Source organism: Paramisgurnus dabryanus, chromosome 4, assembly GCF_030506205.2.
Source record: "Paramisgurnus dabryanus chromosome 4, PD_genome_1.1, whole genome shotgun sequence".
Lineage (NCBI taxonomy): Eukaryota > Metazoa > Chordata > Actinopteri > Cypriniformes > Cobitidae > Paramisgurnus > Paramisgurnus dabryanus.
Genome location: NC_133340.1, coordinates 30,919,045 through 30,939,005, shown reverse-complemented (window position 1 = coordinate 30,939,005; position 19,961 = coordinate 30,919,045). Strand labels below are relative to the sequence as shown.

Here is a 19,961-nt window from a genome sequence, read left to right as displayed (position 1 = left end):
ACAAAAACACTTAAAATGTGATGTACGTAAACCCTGCTAAACAAAACAATCCAGTTTGGAAGATCAGTATCACTCTGTTTTTTTGGCACAAGCTGATTTTTAAAACTTGTCCAGGATTTTACTCATACTTGGTGAATGACAAAAGCCCCTCAAAACACTTAACCAAGCATTTTACCTATGAAAATAGCGGCCATGTTTCTGACAGGGTAATTATTTTATGCATAAAGCTAAAGTTTCCATAATAATAACACATTTCTTTATTCTTCCAGAACATTCAATGCCCAATTGAATGTCTCAGACCGGCCCTTCTCGCCGATGCTGTGGCCAGTCCCAATCACAAGACTATTCCCAGAGAGTAAACTGCACCATGACCTCATAGCACCGCCTTAAAGCCTACATGTTTGTTACCACACCTCCACCGCTGGTCAGCTGCTGCTTCACAGCCAATCACTGCACCCATAGCAACGGCTGTGTTCATTCATGGTTTTTGTTTGGTCATGTGATTTAATTATCAATTTTGTTTTTTTCCATTCCAGTAAATATTAACTATTAAAACACAATTTAGGTAAATTTGGAATTGATTTACATTTTTGATGAGGCAGCATCCTTTTTGAAACTGAAATTGAACCACCATACTATTATTACCTTGAAGTTGATCAGATGTTTAAATTCACAGACACGCATTAAAACTTAAGCACTGTTTTATAAGATTGTCAGGTCAAGTTTCCCTTTATAAAGATTTTGTTCTCACGGCTCACGCTTATTTAGAGTCCGCACTGTTTTTCGATTAAAAGTGATTTTATTTTTTTGTCTTTTTTGAGTGTTTATACACTTCATTCAGTGTTTGGTTTGTATAGTGTTATGTCTACTGTCCATTCCAGTTTTCACTACTGTTAAATTACGAATGTTCGTATTTATATGATTCACTCAAATTCTTCTGTAAGTTCCAAAGTAAGCAAGCGTTGTCAAAAACGTCAACAAATGCCAATAAATTGTGACAAAACCTTTGAGAATCTACTGTATTTATTACGTAATGCTTATAAGACACTACAGACAAAAAGGAATGTATCAGCGAGTGTTACAGTATTAGCTTCAGAAATCATGAAGACAATGCACATTGCAAATATTCATTTTTTTTTTAAACAGCAGCATAAGTATGGGTTTGCAGAATAAGTAAAAAAAAATTAACCATGAATAGATCGTACTATTCTGAGCAGCTATTCAATTCAGCAGGAATGTCAATCATTGAAGATAATAACTTTGCCAGTAAAGCTTCACGATCTTATTTAACTATAAGTTTATTGTAACATGTTTTGCTGCCAACTAGTTGCAAATTGCGGTTTAAGTAACAGATATGAAAGCCCTAAACTTCTGTGATGCTGGTGTGAAACAAGTAGTTCTGCAAAGCTTCTTCTCAGTGATGAAAGAGACGGAGGTTGGTGTGGACTAAAGTGATGCCCAGTTCATTGCAAGCATTGATGACGATCTCATCAGCAGTAGAGCCTGAGGGAGCTGCAATGTATTCCACACCGCTCTGAAACCACACACATATGGAAAATTCATCTTTACATACCACTCAAATCTAAACATTTCAAAGATTTAATAGGCAAGTTGTAATATCAAAGTTTATACTTAAGCTTAGATATAGTTCACAAGCCTTAGTAGTCAAAAACATTGTTTATTGTACTTGTGCGTGTACGCAGATGTTCAACGCATGTGCATTGCGACAAAATGCAATACATTTCCTACGCTATATACTCCTGTACATGCATTCACCACTTACAAATGGTGAAATTTGTTTAACGCGCACTGTATGTGGACCCTCGCGTACGCATAAAACTACACTTTAGGCTTTAGCCGTCAAAACAAGCCACTTAAACATTTTATTTGTAAGATTTGTCTGGAAATACATTCTAAAGCAAGCATACTGTGTCAAAAACACACAACATGTTAAAGGTATTGCGGAGGATTTTCTTTTTCCGGGTGGATCATCAAGATCATCATCCTCCTAGTTGTCAATCAGGAGTGTTGCGCAATTACATTTTTTATTAAAAAAAGTGGAGAAGGCGGTTCTTTTCTAAAATTCGAGAAAATCCTCCGCTACACCTTTAAGATAAACTGAAATGTAATTGTACTTAATTCTTTCAGTGCCATTATGATAAAACACTTCCCTGCCAATGACGAGTATTTCCAGCGTTTCAGAATACCGCTATTATCCAGCAGGTGGCACTCTTCTACAACTTATGAAACCCGGAAGTAACGTCTCACGTGAAAGAGTAAGAACTCGGTGTAGGTTTTGATGATAACTCTTAATCTGATCTCTATCAAAAGTCCTTCACAAATATTTAATTATCTCAGCTTTTTGCTCAATATTTGGTGTTTTTGAAGAAACCTATATTTGAGAGGTTATTACAAGAGAACCAATGAAGGTAGGATGAAACATTTGTTGTTTTTTGAAAGCAGATGATGTCATTTTATATATGGCGAAAGAGTTAACTGTGCTATTTTGAGACACCATTTATTTAATTACACTGAAAATCAGTATTACTATTATTTATTTAGTATACTTTTTCAAGTGCACTAAGGCATTACTGAAGTAGAACAATGCTTTTAAGAAAAATTTTGTAGTATATAACTTTTACATTAATAAATACGAATTCATCGGACTCGTGCGGTGATGCAATTACGCGTCTGGTCAGATCTTTACTTCAGGTTTCTGTTTGTTTAATGGTCTGACTAGTTGCTAAACTGAACTATTGAACAAATACCTCGTCGAAGATAACAAATGTTTTGGTTTCCTAGGTAATCGACTTGTTGTTTATTTTGCTTGTTATATAAATAAACTACCTTAAAAGGACCTCTTTGCGGAGTTTACCGGAAGTTACGCGGCGTTGACCATGAAAGCCGCCTGTTTATGTTGTTACTGCTGAAACCGTCTATATAGCACAAAAATAACGTACTTGCTGGCATTTAAGTATATTTTAGTACATTCAAACATAGTGCTCATCAGTGTTGGGTAAGTTACTCGTAATCAGTAACTAGTAATTAATTACTTTAATATCTTCAATTATGTAATTACATTACTATACCAATTACTCTCTCCAAAAAGTATTTAATTACTTATTACTTTATAAAGCCTATTTAGTTAATTATACAAAGAAAGGTTTGAATAAATTATATAAAAGTACATAAATTATTCGGATCACACTTTTTAAGATCCAACTATCACTATTGTACAGTGTATAGACACTTAAAAGCTTGTACAGAATTGTGCATTTGAAAGCATAGATGAAACAGATGCACATATGAGGTAAATTACCCGTTTAGCCCGGTCAACGTTGTCCCGGAAGGGGAAGAACGCATCAGAACTGAGAGCCACAGCTTGCAGAGAACTTATCCAGTTTTTCTTCTCCACCTCAGATAATGGCTCAGGAACCTCTTCAAACAGACCTTTCCAAAGATCCAAATCTGGACCCTGACAAAAAAACCATATACTATTAGATACTCATAAACCACAACGATATATACATGGGTCAATAAAAGACAGAGTACCTCTCCAATTGTCCCACTGACATACTGATCGATGGCATTGGCCATCTCGGCACGTTTAACTCCGCTGCGAAACTTCATACCGAGCACTCGTGGGTGATGTCGGAGCCACCAGTTATCAGCTTTGTCACCTGCGAGCCGAGTGCAGTGGATGCGCGACTGCTGCCCGGCACCGATGCCAATCACCTGAAATGCATACAGAACTATATAAAAAAGCTGTATGGTGTCTGTTCGCAAAGCTGAATTTGTGAAATGGATAACTTTATATGCAAGTGTGCTTTTAAAAGCAGATGCTTGGCTACCTGACCATCTTTTGCATAACACACAGAGTTGGACTGAGTGAACTTCACAGCGATGCTGGCCACGATAAGATCTCGCAAAGCATTTTCAGACAGCTGTAATACGAGAAATTTACAGACAACAAAACAAATAATCAAGCATGAGACAATAATTATTACTTTTATGCACATGAAATACACATGAGGTTAAAAATAAAACCAATATTAGCAATTCTCACCTTCCCCTTAGACACAATGTTGCTGAAGAGCTCCTTATCAATGACCGCTCCATTTCTCTTCTGTTTGAGGTACAAACCAAACAGCACCCTGACCTCATCTTCATCTGGTTCGTACTCGGGGTCCATCTGCAAAAACAGGATGTACAGTCAGTAGTATCAGCCATGTTTAATCACAACAGACATTACACATGCGGAGCAATTATTTTTATTACGCCATAACATGTGACTTACCCGAAGGACGCAATAGTTTCCGTTTTTCTTTTTGGAGAGAATTCGTAGCGCCTCCTCATCGTAACCAGGCGCAATAATCCCATCAGACACCTGCGTGGAGGGTTTGAAATGAATGCACGCAAAATCAAAATGCAGCTTTGATATTACAACTCGAAATTAATGGCGTCCTCATTAAAATCCAAAATTCATTTGGAAATTCCTACGTACCTCTCTCGAGATGATCTTGGCGGTGGCGACATCACAGATGTCAGACAAAGCAATGAAGTCTCCAAAGGAGGACATCCTATCAGAACCTACAAGACATTTATCAGATATTTCTTAGGATTAAATATGACTTGAAGGTCATGAATGTGTGCAGACAGCTGTATTCGGAGAGATATGGTGTACCTCTGGCTCTTGCGTATGCAGTGGCGAGGGGGGTGAGATCTTTAAGCAGGTCGTTTACCATACACACCTTTGCCTCTTCTTCACTCAATGGGACACCAACAGCAGCTCCTGAAACAAACGACACTCATGAAACTAACTACTGAAAAACCAACCAATATTATTTAAGCCTCCATGCAAGTAGAAAAGTCAGAGGATCTTTAGATGCCAGAAGAGAAACACTGGGTTCAAAAGTGTTATAAATACAAAATGCATGTTTGCGTTTATACCTGCAGGGCTGACGTGCTTAAATGAAGCGGCCGCTGGCAACCCAAGAGCTTTCTTTAACTCTCTCACCAGCTGCCAGGCGTTGAGAGCATCACACAGATTAATGAAGCCTGGAGATCCATTGACCACTGAGAGACAAACAGAGGAACATTAACTCTCTTTGTGTACATATGCAGTCTGGTAGAGATGTATATGCGAGTTCAACACTGGTCTGTCAGTGGTTATAATGCACATATGACAAAGTCGCACCTGTAAGAGGAAGAGCAGATCGCGGCGTGTACAGTTGAGCTGGAGCTTGATGTGGGTTCATGCCGTACCGCAGGGGCAGCTGGGAAATTCCTCGACTGTATTCTCGTCTGAAGTAATCAGAGATGGCCTCATCGTACTGAGCGGTGTGTGTAAAGGCCTGAAACATTATACAGGGTTCCTACACCTTAGTAAACTTCAAATTCAAGGATGGTTTAGCACGTGTGCTTAAAAAGTCTAGAATTTTAATGTACTTTAATCCTACACTACACAGGGAATATATGGATCTTTTTTCCAACATTACTATGAAGGTAATTTAGCGCCTAAAAGATTTGCATGCGCAGGATAAATTTAGTAAGAATGTACTTAACATTGCAAGCGTAAAATAAATTTGCATGTGCGTTATATTGAACCAATCAGAATAGAGAAAACAATGAGTCATCAGGAGCCTTATTTCATTGCCCCGCCTTCCCACCCACGCTTGCAAACTCAAATCAGTGAGAGAATCGTAACAAAACTGCAAACGCAGAGGGACCAGTAGATGTCAGGTTATTTCAGGAAATAGTTTTCCTCCGTATGCAACAAGTCATTTACAACTGGTTTATTTTACACACAGAGACAGATTCTGCCCGATTAATTCATATTTGCCGTTCATGAAGGTGTGTTTTTCATTGCACACCACTGTTTGCAGACTTGCAATGCTTTTGGCAGTATTTCAGCGCAAAAACCGTGGCAAAAGTGTAAGCGCAGAAAAACTGAGGTCAGATGCATACAGTTCGTACTTATTTAGTGAAAATATGAAGTTTCAGTTTTACAAGACATGAATTACACTTCGGATTAACAGTACAATGATGCAAAACTTGTTTTCTTACGCTTGCAACTTGATTGACACCTTCACAAAATTGGTTTTCCGCACGCAAATTTATTTTATGCTTGCAATGTCACGTACACTCTCACAAATATGATCCTGCGCATGCAAATCTTTTTGACGTTATTTAACTCTCAAACATTACACAAAAGGAAAATATTTCCGTGCATTTTTGTCCTTGTCATTTGCTGATTCATGAGTTATAATGGGTTTTAAAAATGACAATCCAAAATTTGCCAAATTCCATTAAATTCTGCATTGTACAGTTAATTCCATTTTTATGCTTAGATTTCACGATTGCATCCGTGTTTTCCGCATCGCGGAAATCACAGGGCCCTAAATTTTGTGGGGAGTTGAACTGCTGCTCGCGCTCTTGTTTTCCAAACGGCGTTATTTGACGTTCAGTCAGCACCTCAGTGTTACAATGCCCTCTATTGGTTAAACTGAATCAAACTTAAAATGCACATGAAGCAAACTGTCAAAAACTGCACACTAGATGATTGTTATATTTGATAGTTCTGAATCGAAATAATCGATTCAAAAATCGAACTGCTTCAAATTGCGATATCTGTCTAAAACCGATTAATCGTGCAGGCCTAGGATAAGGACTTTTATTACAGATTTTCGACCTTAGTGGATGCTTCAGTGTTTTTCTAGGGATGTGCATCGATGCATCGCGGTCCCATTACAAATATCTGTCTGAAATCAATTTTGAATTGCAAGGCTCCAATTCTGCGTTTCATGCACAGCTTGTGCGTGTACTACGGCTTTGTGATCAGTAGGAAGTCCTGATCAATCTCAAATCTAGGGCTGCAACTAACAATTATTTTAATAATCGATTAATCTGTCGATTATTTTTTCGATTAATCGGATAATGAAAAGCATTCATTTCCAACCCCTTATTCAAAACAGAACTGAAATCTTCAGAAAGTGCACAAACATGTTGTTCGTTGAACATCACTGAGCTGTTAAAATAATAATAATAAAATAAAATAAAAATGGACTTAACACAAAAACAGACATGTATGCTTTACATCTACATCTATTTTTTAAATAAAGTGCACCTGAGCTGCCAGAACAATAAATAATTTATAAAAAATAATTAACAATACAAATCAGAAGCAAAATTATCTGCCAATGGGATACGAAAAATAATCTTAATGAGATTTAATCTCGAACAGAAACAATGCATTCTATGTCCATCCATTTTACGTCTTTTAGTTGGTAAACCGAATTAAAGCGCAGTTTAAAAAAATTTTAGTGCAACCAAAAGCTTTACGGGCTTTAAGACCATGGGGAATTCCTGGCAGCGGTGGGCTTGCGCTTGAATGAACACCGAATACAACGAATCGAATATGAAATTTGTTGCCAACACTTTCAGTTAATGATTTTATCTATTCGTTGTTGCAGCCTTACTAAAAATGTGTATGAGTTTGACTCATTTTTAACGTGCATTTTAAACAGCAACACTTGTCAAACACAATCATTCAAAATATTCTTTATTATCATAAAAATACCTGAAACAATCTGAATAACAGCGATATAAATATTCCTGTAGACATTTCCTGTAAAATAGTGTTTGTAATGATACTACTTTTGTGGCACAAATGGAGTTTCTGCACAAGAGCGCCCTCTGGCTTTTGGATGTGGAGGCATTTTACCGTAACTCATTCACTCGATTAATTGTCACAACCCTAGTGTTTTATAAATTGGGTAAGAGTGCCACCTAGTGGATAATATCAGAAATATGGATTGCTGTAAAAACTCATTATCGGCAAGAAAGCGTTTTCTCCTAATTGATGAGATAACTCGTCAATGGCGGGAAAAGACTTAAGGCCGTTTCACATGGTACGCGGCAACCGCGAGTGTTTAGTTCTTTTTCAATAGGAGACGTGCGGAAAGCGGCAAAACGGGGGCGGTTACAGAGGTGAAGCGGAGTTGGTCCACACGCCTTGCTCGTGCACCCAAAATCCTAATTCTTCTCCGGACATGGTACTTCATGACAGGCGCCGTTGAAGATAAACTTATTTGCACTAAATGCTGCACAAAACGCTTTCAAATACAAGAGAAAAGCTGAAGCCGTGCGGCGATTTTGCCGCTTACGGGGTACCGTGTGAAATGGCCATTAATCACCCAGTCAAATTTAAATAATAAAAAGCTGCAAATAAATATAGTTATCAACACAGGCATGATTCTCTGCTTCGCTGTCGGTGCTGAAACCATGCCCACTCACGTGACGCCGTCTCGCTCAATTTTCAAATACAGCTACTACCTAAATGGATGCTCTTGCAGAGACTTTAACATTCTCTGAGGTCATGAAAACATTTGGATCACACGACCCAGACAAACATGATAAACTTTGCTGTGTCAACTTTAACTACCACCGATTTACTCTTTAGCAAGCACAAACAAACAAACAAATCAATTGCTGCAAGCAGGGTGAGAGGTCACAAGGCCAGGAATGACATCTTAAACAGTCCTTGGAAGAAAATGGGTTTAAAATAAAGCGGATATGATTCAGATTATTGCTCAATGGTAACGGCACTTCAATGTGCATGTTTAAACATGATTTAGTCTAGAAAAACAAATCATCAGATACTCAGTAATGCTCCTTGTTTGTCTGCTTTGCACGTAAGAGTGTTTCGCTAGAATACGTTGTAAATGGGTAAACAGGTTTAGAACATGCATTTATATATTTCATTAAAACAAATTGTATCTTATTTATTGTATTAGTCATCAAAAGCATCAATCTTTCGTTTATTGCATTCAGATCAAGTGAGGTAAGATCAAAGGTTACCTTCAGTGCAAGGGTTTTGCGTGTTTCAACCGTGGTGTCGTGGTCCTCGGATGACTCCATTTCTTTGGCAACAGCGGCATAATCGGACGGGTCACAGACTACGGTCACTCTGGCGTGATTTTTTGCTGCCGCTCGTATGAGAGTCACTCCACCTAAACAACAAAATATTTTAGCAAAACAACAGAATCTCACCAGACTTTTAAGTACATACAAGTCACATTTTAAAATCACAACATAAACTAAACAAATGTTTGCATAGTGACATGATTTTCAAGTAAGGCAATAATTCGGCCCATATTTTATTTACGCCCTTCAGAAAACACTTGCATGCAGTTTTTATAGCTTTAAATATGGGGCACTATCCAATGCCATTACAAAGCTAAAAAAAAGCCAGGATATTATTTAATTTAACTCCGACTGTGTTTGGCTGAAAGTAGCAAGTCATATTCAACTGCAAAAAAATATAGTATTTTTGTCTTGTTTTCAGTAAAAAAATATCTAAAAATTCTTAAATTAAGATGCATTTTCTTGATGAGCAAAACGACCTAGGAAAATAAGTCTAGTTTTTTAGACAAAAAAATATACAATTCAAATGGATTTGTGCTTAAAACAAACAAAAAAAATCTGCCAATGGAAAAAGAAAAATTTGCTTGAATTAAGTGTTTATGAAAAAAGTCACCTTATTTCAAGAAAATATTTCTAATTCCATTGGCAGATATTTTTGCTTGTTTTAATCACAAATACATTTAAATTGTATATTTTTTGTCAAAAAATTTGACTTATGTTCTTAGGTCATTTTGCTCATCAAGAAAATACATCTTAATCTAAAAAACTTTAGATATTTTTTTACTGAAAACAAGACAAAATTACGTGTAAGAAAGTCATTTTTTAAGGGCATTTAGGATAGGCTTAAGGGCGAGTAAAACATGGGTTTATTATTATTTTGGGGTGAACAATTACTTAAGGCAAGGCAAGTTTATTTGTAAATCACATTTTACACATAGAGGTGATTCAAAATGCTTTACATAGAAATGAGAAATAAAAACTATTCGTGGTGGACTGATTAATATTTTCATTGCAATCGTTTTCCTATAAATATAAAATTAAAATATGGTAACTGTTGTTTGTAGTAACTATGGTTTGATTACAAAAGCCATAGCTGAACTATGGTTAATATTTTTTATAAGGGATGGTACTGGTATAGTCAGGTTAAGTCTGAGCTTAAATTCAGCCTGTTTACAAACCAATATCAATCTGCTCAACAGCGTCTTCCACGGTCACATTGGGGGATGCAACGGTCTTCACAAACGGGTAAAGATTGCACACGGCCACTCTTTAAAAACACAACATTCACAAATTAACATCAATGTGGTCGAAAATATAACTTATAAAGCTTTAAATATGCATGCATATCATTACATTTTTGACTACAAGCCCATCACATAAGGACAGCATTACAAACATGTGACTTTAAGCAGCCAATCAAGATCCTTTATATACAATCGATAGCCAATCAATGAGATTAAGACATTCAGTCAAAACAGAGCAGCACACGTTGTGTCAGCACTAAATCTTATTGCCCTTTTGTACCGTTATCACATACAAATTGTTACGACATTACCTATTTTTAAATAAAGCACTTCCAAAATACTCTAAATCTACATTTAACAATGAACCGTGGTACTATTATGGCACGGTATTACCAGCGTATGTTTAATTATTACCTGACAAGACTAAACCCAAGTTTTTCCATATCAGCTTTATCAGAGGGAGTTTGTCTGGCCAGAATCCCACCATGGACCGCAGGATGAAGGGTCTTTACTCGTCCTCCGAGCATCTCTGGAAATCCAGTGAGCTCTGATACATCCCTGTATATAAAATAAACCTTACATTACTGGAGAAACATCATTTTCAGTCATCTACTCAAATCTCATCTTATAAAAAACAAATGCATTTGGGATGCAGGATTTATTGCTTTTGTATTAAGCAAACCACTGCAACTTACAATTCAAAGACATCCGCTGAAGAACTATTTATAAAACAGCTGATATAAGATGTTAAAGATGTGTGACCTCACCTGACAGCAAGTCCAGCATCTCTCAAAGTTTTGGCGGTTCCTCCTGATGCCACCAAGGACAGACCCACTGCCACAAGTCGCCTGGCAAACTCCACCAGTCCTGTTTTATCTGAAACACTCAGCAAAGCTGAAAGACAAGATAGCATATAAGCTTTAAACATGACGTTTGAACAATTAAAAGATGAATGCGATGATGATACATGGCTTTTACAGAAGTGGTACCCTGGTACAGAGATGGTTTTACTATGGTACTCCAATGTAGTTCAGACATAAGACATCAAAACACGTGATGTAAAAAGAAAATGGCATTTACATTGTACGCCCACGTAAGGTACTGTGAAAAAGATTACAGTGGTATCTGTCCAACAAACATACAAGTACCATGGTATTTTGGTACGTTTTGGAAGTTATCACTCGTGTTTTAGCGTAAGAAACCAAGTAATTTCTTATCCAAATACTTTGCACACTTTGTCCTGACATCAGTAATGCGGAAAATCACACATGCTAAACAGACACAAACTGAATCGATTTGCGCTATTTTACTGAAACTCATGCAAACAAAAGCATGTAGATACAAAACAGACTGTATTACCCAATTCAGATGCCATCTTGCAGTGTAAACCAGTGTAAAGCGTGTAGACCAGTGGAAAGTGCGACTGTTGTCTGTAATGTCTCGTGCACCGCGCGCTCTTAATCAAAACACGTGGATATAAAGTTTGATTCCGGACAGATGCATGCTGGGAAATGTCGTCATTACACGCGCTTAGCCTACCTAACGTTTATTTATTTATTGTTATTATATTGCTGCTGTTATTAATACTTTTACATTTTAAAATAACTCTAAACATATTTACTACATATGTTATAATAATTAATAATAATAATAATAATTGTATAATCACAAACCATTACACATGGGGTTCAGGAAAAAATACACAAAAGGAAAAAACGAACGCAAAAATATAAACATAAACATGATACATATTTGCATAATTTTAAAACAATATAAAAATTCTGCTGTATGTATATGGTTATAATTCTTCACAATACCATAACATCAAATACAAAACAACTTTTATTAACTACGTGTGTACGTGTGCGTGCATTTATTTACTCAGAAAAACTGTATTTGATTAATATTATTTGAACCTGTATTGTTATAGGTAGGAAATGACGTGCATCGTCGCAGTTTACATTTACAATCAAACCACTAGAGGGCGCTGTTGTCCGTCGCTTATTTCCACAGCACGCCATCAAGGTTTGATATGATTCATCCTAATAAATGTGGCGTATTTGAACACTTAAGTGATACTAAAAGTGTCACTGCCTAAAATATCAACATAAACTATCAAACCAAAAGTAAAGAGTTTAAAATAAGTCATCATAACACTTTTCTGTCTTAAACAGAAACAGTAAAAAAATATGTAGTCACATCAACATCTGATTTTACATTACTTTAACTTTTCAAACTTGTTATAGAGTTACAGCAACTCACCACTAGTCGTTATTTAACATATGGTTTTACTACAGTTAAAAAGAAACATAGCCTGGTAGAACCATCCTCTGCTATTTTGCTTCGCTTCATAGACAGAGTCTGGCTGGGCATAATTGACAATCGTTTTCCTTCTCATGGGAGGGGCTTGTCTGAAGTTTAAAATCATTGGTCTAAACGTAAGCCAATCACATAACGTTTGGATATGATGTGCGTTATGCGCCAGCTCAGCCGCATCAAATTTCTGCTGTAAAACACACGCATGATGTGAAAACAAACCCATCGAGCGAAATACCGAAGTTAACATGGCTATGAACGACTTCTGCAGATTATGTAAAGTAAATCGGGCCAGAGCTAGTTGAACACTATCCTTACGGTGTCTTTCCACTCACGTCTAAGTGGAGGAACGCCCCTCTCTCCTCTCAAACTCTTCCACCAGACGGCCATAACCATATGTAAATTAAATCTTACTACCTTTTTTTCTGGTTAATCAGGAACGTCACCAAAGAATGTTTGCCCACGCGTCCTCCACCATTAACTGTGAACAATGAAATTTCCTTCCATGATATCTCGATTGTTGTGCACGTCAAGCTGTGCTGCACACAGTTTCTCGCTGACGATCGATAATAGTTGATAAATTAAACTTTTCCCAAAACCTGTCGGGAGTAGGGCAACAACATAATCTCCATTCAAAATGTTTAACAAACACTTTTCTTGTTCGGGATTAAGTTGGCAAGTGCCGGTTCTTCACAACAGAGCAAATAGCTTTCTGTGCCTCCATGTCCACTACAAACTACAACCGTACATTCGGCGCTTAGCGTCTACGTCACGGCTCTCAGCCCGCCCTCTGTTCATTGATTCGCCGGTTGTTTTGAGACCTGAGGAAAACGGTTTGAATGGGAGGTATCTCAGACTGAGTACAGAAGCGTAATGAAATTTAGCGGAAGTACAAAGTCTGACGTAGTCAGGCTAAAAGAAACACGCTTACTGTATTAAAACCATATAATTTTCAAAAACCATTGTTAAACCATGGTTTTGCTAATAGTAATCAATACACAAAAACATGTTTAATTTTCGTAAAGGCTAGGAAATTGTAATGACTTACACAGCCATTGATTAAACATAAAAGTTTAAGGCACCAAATGTTTTTTTTACAGTGAAAAGTTATAAAGAATTTATGATTTTATTATACACCCTTAGACGAATTTCAACTGTTTATATGGCATGAATATAATTTGTATGACGCAAACTTAAAATGAGACAATATTTTTTATTACATGTGATTGAGTTTTATTCATGTAAATCAGGCCGAGAAGTCTGAGACTCTGAGTCTTGTTTTTAAAGTAAGCAAACAAAATGTATCTCAACAATTTATTGAATTTTAGAGGTATGCTTTGTTCACATCTGTATCACATGGGATCTGGGCTATCAGAAATAAAGTAATGAAGGAAGCTTTTCTGACAGAAATTATATTTAAACACGCCTAACAACACAGCTACACCCCATCTAACCTTTAGTCTTAAGGTAATTAAAATACGCTTTAAAGCAGATAATGTTGTTGTAATAATGTTTGTGTTTTTGCAAATATTGCAAGCCAGATTCAAAACATCATCATGACTTATATAGCAGACAAAACACCAATTTTAAGAAGGCGTTTAAAAGAAAACAGATAAATTGTATTAGCTTTTCACTTTAAGTTTTGCAAGCTCTGTAGTTGGTTTGTTTAGGTTAAAACCCATAATGAGTTCATTAGTGCAGATTGCAGTAATAATCACTGGGCTTGTGCCAAACCAGCTTTCCCATCAGTTTTGGAAACCTGTCTTTGTAATTTAATTAAAGTGAACAAATGGCACGTGCAAACGTGGCCCCATGGGGCAATTAAGACAAAATTGTGAGTGAGCCGATACCGGCCTAACGATTTGCGCCACCTATCTCAGTTAAGTTGATTGCATCGATTTCATTGATTTGCAATGGCTTCGGGCTAATTTCATCTCCAAAGGTGTGCACTCTGTCTCCGGCGACGCTACTTATTTATTTCTTTACCCATCTACCTCTTTTTATTTTGCCAAGTGATTAGATGAAAGTGTTTCATCAGGGGTAACAAAAAGTCTCTTTTGCAGAAGGTGGCGTGAGGTTGGGGAATCAATAACTTTTTATTTGCCTGAGGGTCAACACAGGTTGGATGTTATTGATGCTTTTAAATGCATCACAAGTCTGTTGCATCAAAAATGCTGAGCTAGACAAGAAAGCGGCATTTACTGGGAAAAGCTGTGTATGTTTTCAGACTTACTTGCATATTAGGCATAAAAGTCAGTGTTGGCTATTTCATAAATTTATTGCACATCTTATTGAGGTCCAGGTACAAAACTATATTTTCGATGAATTGTAACATTTTTAGGTGAAAATGTGCCGTTTTAGCATCATGCCAAGGTCTTCTGGTTGGTTGCTAGGGTGTTGCTATGCCGATAGCAATCGACTTCGGGGCATTTATTGCTATAGGTTATTTTTGAGTGATTTCTGGGTAACTCTGGGCCGGATCTGCACCGTATCCTCGCCAAAGTCAGCAGCTGCAGTGCGGATCCGGTGCAGATCCGGCCCGGAGTCGTATGCATGCTTCACATCAAATCACAAGAAACCAGCATTCCTCAAAAGCTAACAAGTCCTTGCATTTGTCCTTGATACCTATGTAACCTGTTAGCACAAAGGCCCAATTTTCACTAGCCGGAGCGGTGGGATGTTTATATTTATCTTCTGATCCACCATGATTGTATCTAATTGGCAGATCAGGAGTTCATTAAAGCAGATTAAGCCCAGGGGAGGACGAGAGGAACGGTGTTGTATTGGTGAACAGGGTTACGGCGGAGGAGAGAGAATTAGCTGATTAAAATGGACAAGCGCTTGGACATAAGGTGGGAGGGGCCGAGTGTGATTGATGGCTAGATGTAGCAGGTTGAAGTGTTTGGCTAAGGCATGTCAGCGAGTTGCTATAGAATGAGCGAGATGTCTTCATCAATTTACAGCCATTATCGTGTCAAAAGGAGAGCTGGCATTTGCATGAGACTGCTTTGTAGGCAATCAATCTCATGCATACTAGAAATGCACACATTTCAAGGCCTATAGGCACGATCACTATCTATATACACAAATGCATTTAAATCTATACCCAAATGAAGTCTTACTTTGTATATTTGTAGTGTTTTTCTGTCTGTTTTTTACGTAGGTTACTCGCACACACCCATACACCCATAAATGCGTGCGCACCCCGCCCTCACCCCGCATTTTTACCGTAAGCCCGTTTAATTTTCCTGAAATAGGCACCTGACAGCTGCTTCATATTGATGGAGTATGCAGAGACAAATGAAACTGTAGACTGACACGCTGTTATCCATCCCAAGATGTTGTTCATCTTCTCATCGCATACATAAACACGCACATTGGTCCGGTTGCTTTATGGTATCACTTATCATGATTACTGCGAGAAAGCATTACGGTTTGCATTAACTGCTTTTCTGGGATGTTGACACAATTGATGTGAATATTAAGTGATATTTATATTCTGATATGGATGTTGATATGGGTTTTAATGGTCAAAATGAATTTGGATGTCTGTAAGTGAGTTTAAAAGAGTTGTGGATGTATTGTATAATATTTTATCTCGCCTTCTTGCTATTAAGTGTATGCATGAATTGTCAGTTTGCATTACAATCATTTAGGATTATGATGCATGGGGTTGTTTGGTTGCTAAAGTCTAACAATAGCCTAAAATAAAATAAAATAACGCCTCAAATGTAAACAGTGAAAATCTAATTATCATTTATTGAGGCACACCATGCATTTTGTATGTTTCCTTCCTTTATAGCGTTTGTACATTGCAGATGTGAAAAAGTAATGAATTATCCATTATCTATTCATATCTGGGACATCTGGGACTTTAGGTGGGATCCTTTGACTTCAAGCAAGCACTTAAAATCCACTACAGGCAGTCCCCAACACCTGTTAGTCTCGAAAGTGACTTTTGCACATAGCATCATTAAAATTTCTTATTTAATGTCAAAGACTTTGAAAAAATAAATTTCTATATGTTTTAAATATATACTAAATCCTTTTTGTAGAAAGTAAGCTTTATTAAATATATTTTTGTATTTGACAATATATTTAGCTTTAACCTTCATACATTTACATATATTTCAAAATGTATTTCAGGGGCAACAAATACATATTTTACATCCCATACGTATAATATGTATTTGTTGTTTAATGAAGGCTAAAGCTAAATATATTTTCAAATTCAAAAATATATTTATTTAAGCTTTACTTTCTACAAAAAGGATTTAGTATATATTTAAAACATATTTTTGGCCAGAGAAATTTATTTTTTTAAAGTCTTTGTTTTAAATATACCTACATTGAATAAATAAAATAATATATATATATATATATATATATATATATGTTTACAGGTTTATAACATACAAAGTTTTTCTTCCAATGTGATGTTAATATAAATGCTTTAAAATATATTTATTTTAAAATATATTTTTAAAAATATACAAAAAATTGCCAAAAAATATATATGGGTGAAAATACATTGTTATTTCAGCATATATATTTTGTGGCCTTTTTTGTTTATTTTGAAGTATATCCAAAATTATATTTGAAAATATATATTTTTTGCCTTATGGGTTTGCTGTGGAGTTAATGCAAAGCTCTACCAGTTGAACCACCATTCACAAGCCCTTCAAACGATTGGCTTCAAAAAAATCTATGGGTGACGTCACAGACACTACGTCCATATTTTTTCAGTCTATGGTCTATCATCACCGCTCGCAGCTATATTGTTAAAAAAATTTCCTTTATGTATTCTTACGTCACGGCATAAACACTTTTTTCAATCTTTAACAAGCCATTTTTGTATTTGTTACTTATTTGCAGTCCACTAGTTGCGGACCACGGGGCCGATGGGCCATCTGTGTAAAAAAACTTGAAGTAAATGCACGTCTTCTTCAAAGCAAGTGTGCAAAGGAGGCCGATGGGACGAGGAGAGGGGGCCGGAGCGATGAGAGTGATGAACAACGACTTGTCAATTCAGTGCACAGATTAACCCGAGGTCCAATCGAGCGGCGGTTAATTAACACACCAGCATCTATCACTGACATTACTGATGGGTTTAATCTTTACTAGAGTCTTCATGGGACTTTCAAGGTTTTTGGAGACAACCAGGACCAAGTTTAATTTAAAAGAGCCTATCAAATTTTTATGTATTAAAGGTGCTCTAAGCGAATTGAAGCGTTTTAGACCATAAAACATTTTTTGTTACATACCGGAAACATCTCCTCACTATCTGCTTGCTGCCTGTCCGCTGATCAAACTGTAAAAAAACGCGATCTCTGTAGACAGCCCAGGCTTCACAAACGGCATTATCAACAAATGGCCAAACCTAGCCAGCACAAAACAAAACAAAGTATTCCAGCCAATAAACGACAAGAAGGATTTGGGGGTGGGGGTTGGGCGCGTTCATGAAAGCACGGAAGGGAGGGGGAGGGGGAGGAGTTAGCTACGCTCTGTCTGTTTGAAAACAGTTCAAACATCAACAGGAAGTGACGTCGCACATTATTCGCTTAGAGCGCCTTTAAAGAGGGAAGAAGAAGAAGAGTCTTTGATTCTTTCTTATGAAAATAAAAGCATAACTCTCCTCAACAAGCCACACAATTTGATGTATAATTTAATTTTATATGCTTATGTGCATGAGGTGACCTTTGCACTCCAGTTTAGTCCTCAAGAATAGTGCTTTATTTAAATCCTAACAATGAGTATGAGTTATAATATTTCCCTTAGCAAACATCACTAAAAAGTGCAGTGCACTAGCAACTAGCTCTTAAATGTAGCCGTGGAAAGCTGCGGTCATAAATGTTATAATGATTCAGTCAGAAGTCAATATCAACTTCATTGCTTTTCCATACTCTTATATTCTGCGACTGCAGCGTTCACTTGGTAAATGCTGATGGATAAATGTCATCCAAATAAGAGCCCGAGAGATTTTGTCACCTTTAAGGTGACACAGAAACTCAATCGAAACGCTGCCACCCCAAAAGCCATTTTTTTCTGGGATAATTTATGAGGAATTGAATAAAATTCGTCAGCTTGATTGAATAATTGATTTTTTTTATTTCACAATCTTTTAGTAGTCAAATCTTGACGGTCAGCGGCGAAGTGCTAAATTGGCACACGTTATAATTTCAGCCAGGTTTTTCATTGGCAAAATCGTTTAGACTACTTAACTCAATCACCTCAATCTATCAGGTCAATAATTTGGGTATAAAGCTACTTAGACAGATTTCTACTCAGACACAGTAAATCAAATTTACAGAGAACAGAGGCACGCAGAACAAATTTATGTCCCGCTTTAAAGTGTATATTTATGCATGACATCCTGACAAGGTTAAACTTAAAAATAGCCACAAGAACAGTTTATTTGTTGTTTAATAGGAATAGTTTAAAATCCAAAAATTTAAATTCATGCATGCTTTTTTTTAGTATATGAATTCAATCAGATTACACTACAAGTATGTTTTCTTTTATCTTTTCACTCATTAAACAAACACTTTTATCCAAACGCATGACCTTTGCATTGAAAATGCAATGCTCTGCAAACTCAGCTACATATAGTGTCAAAATATCTGTCACTGGGGCAGTACCCTTTAAAATGTCCTAATAGTTAGGTACAGATATGTTTAGTAACAATATACAGCGGAGGTATAAACTCTTTAGCTGCAAAGGTATTTTTGAAAGGGTACTGCCCAGCCCCATTGCCACAAGGGAACAGATCTGATTTGTTCCTTCTCAGTTTATTTCTGGTATTCATGGCAAGAACGACAAAAACAAGGGTTTACATAAAAGATAACTTGTTTTGTGTTTACAAGACTGCCTGAAAAAAATATAAAGAAAATTACTTTAGGTTTCATTATTTTATACGCAACATGTAATGTAATGTAAAATCATGAATCTGACCATAGGAGCTCTTTAACTTCACTTGTTAAGTTAAAGTAACATATAAATATATGTTGATTTAAGATAATTTTAAAGATGTTTTTAAGACATTTTAAGACTGTCCGACATGTACTTTGTTTAATGGATAACTAAGGTTTCTTGTTTGTGCACATCATTGCAAGTTGTACCAAGGACAGATGAATACAGATTTATTAGACATCTGTTGCCCTCACCAACACACTCACATTTTTACATAGCATGTCTTTATCATTAATCAAGCCATTTAGGGGTGGTGTGTGCTGTCACGGTTGTTGTCTGGGAAGTCTTCAATTCTCTTGGGTCATTAGAGGGAACGTGTGAGTGAAACAATGGAAGAATAGAGCGGGCCGGTGGTGTATTGTTCTCGGGGGTCAATCCTCTTGTAGGATGTGGAGATAAAGCTTTCAGAAGAGGGTGGCAAAGAAAGGTCAATGTCTATGAAGATCTTTCTCACCCTTAAAGATTTACAGGGGATATTTAGATTTTTTTTTAAATAATAAATATAAT

General features: G+C 36.7%; 2 protein-coding genes and 1 long non-coding RNA gene across 5 annotated transcripts in view; 2 read left to right on the top strand and 1 right to left on the bottom strand.

The window, feature by feature from the left end:
• fn1b (fibronectin 1b) overlaps window positions 1-1,007 on the top strand; it is a 29,670-nt gene extending 28,663 nt beyond the window's left edge. For all 3 annotated transcript variants that reach the window (XM_065254158.2, XM_065254159.2, XM_065254157.2), the window contains one exon: window positions 270-1,007. In XM_065254158.2, the coding sequence (XP_065110230.1) occupies window positions 270-359 (90 nt within the window). In that variant the 3' untranslated portion in view covers window positions 360-1,007. The remainder of the gene's footprint in view (window positions 1-269) is intronic.
• atic (5-aminoimidazole-4-carboxamide ribonucleotide formyltransferase/IMP cyclohydrolase) lies at window positions 993-11,656 on the bottom strand. The gene is made up of 15 exons (XM_065254160.2): window positions 11,529-11,656; window positions 10,937-11,063; window positions 10,584-10,727; window positions 10,104-10,192; window positions 8,860-9,011; window positions 5,198-5,354; window positions 4,951-5,076; window positions 4,685-4,792; window positions 4,505-4,590; window positions 4,298-4,387; window positions 4,067-4,192; window positions 3,852-3,944; window positions 3,553-3,735; window positions 3,320-3,475; window positions 993-1,534 (listed from the first exon to the last, which is right to left on the bottom strand). The coding sequence occupies exons 1-15, from the start codon at window positions 11,542-11,544 to the stop codon at window positions 1,415-1,417; spliced, it is 1,773 nt and encodes a 590-aa protein (XP_065110232.1). The 5' UTR covers window positions 11,545-11,656; the 3' UTR covers window positions 993-1,414.
• A 5,786-nt stretch (window positions 11,657-17,442) lies between these two features.
• On the top strand, window positions 17,443-18,128 carry LOC135735467 (uncharacterized). The gene is made up of 2 exons (XR_010527607.1): window positions 17,443-17,695; window positions 18,064-18,128. It is a non-coding gene; the product is annotated as an uncharacterized lncRNA (long non-coding RNA).
• Window positions 18,129-19,961: the final 1,833 nt, after the last annotated feature.

What these genes read in the sequence shown, in the direction of transcription:
- atic (XM_065254160.2), bottom strand. An exon ending in ATCTGCTCTTCCTCTTACAG is followed by an intron (nt 5,077 to 5,197) that starts GTGCGACTTTGT and finishes TTTGTCTCTCAG; the next exon opens with TGGTCAATGGATCTCCAGGC. An exon ending in TCAGTGGGACAATTGGAGAG is followed by an intron (nt 3,476 to 3,552) that starts GTACTCTGTCTT and finishes TTTTTTTGTCAG; the next exon opens with GGTCCAGATTTGGATCTTTG.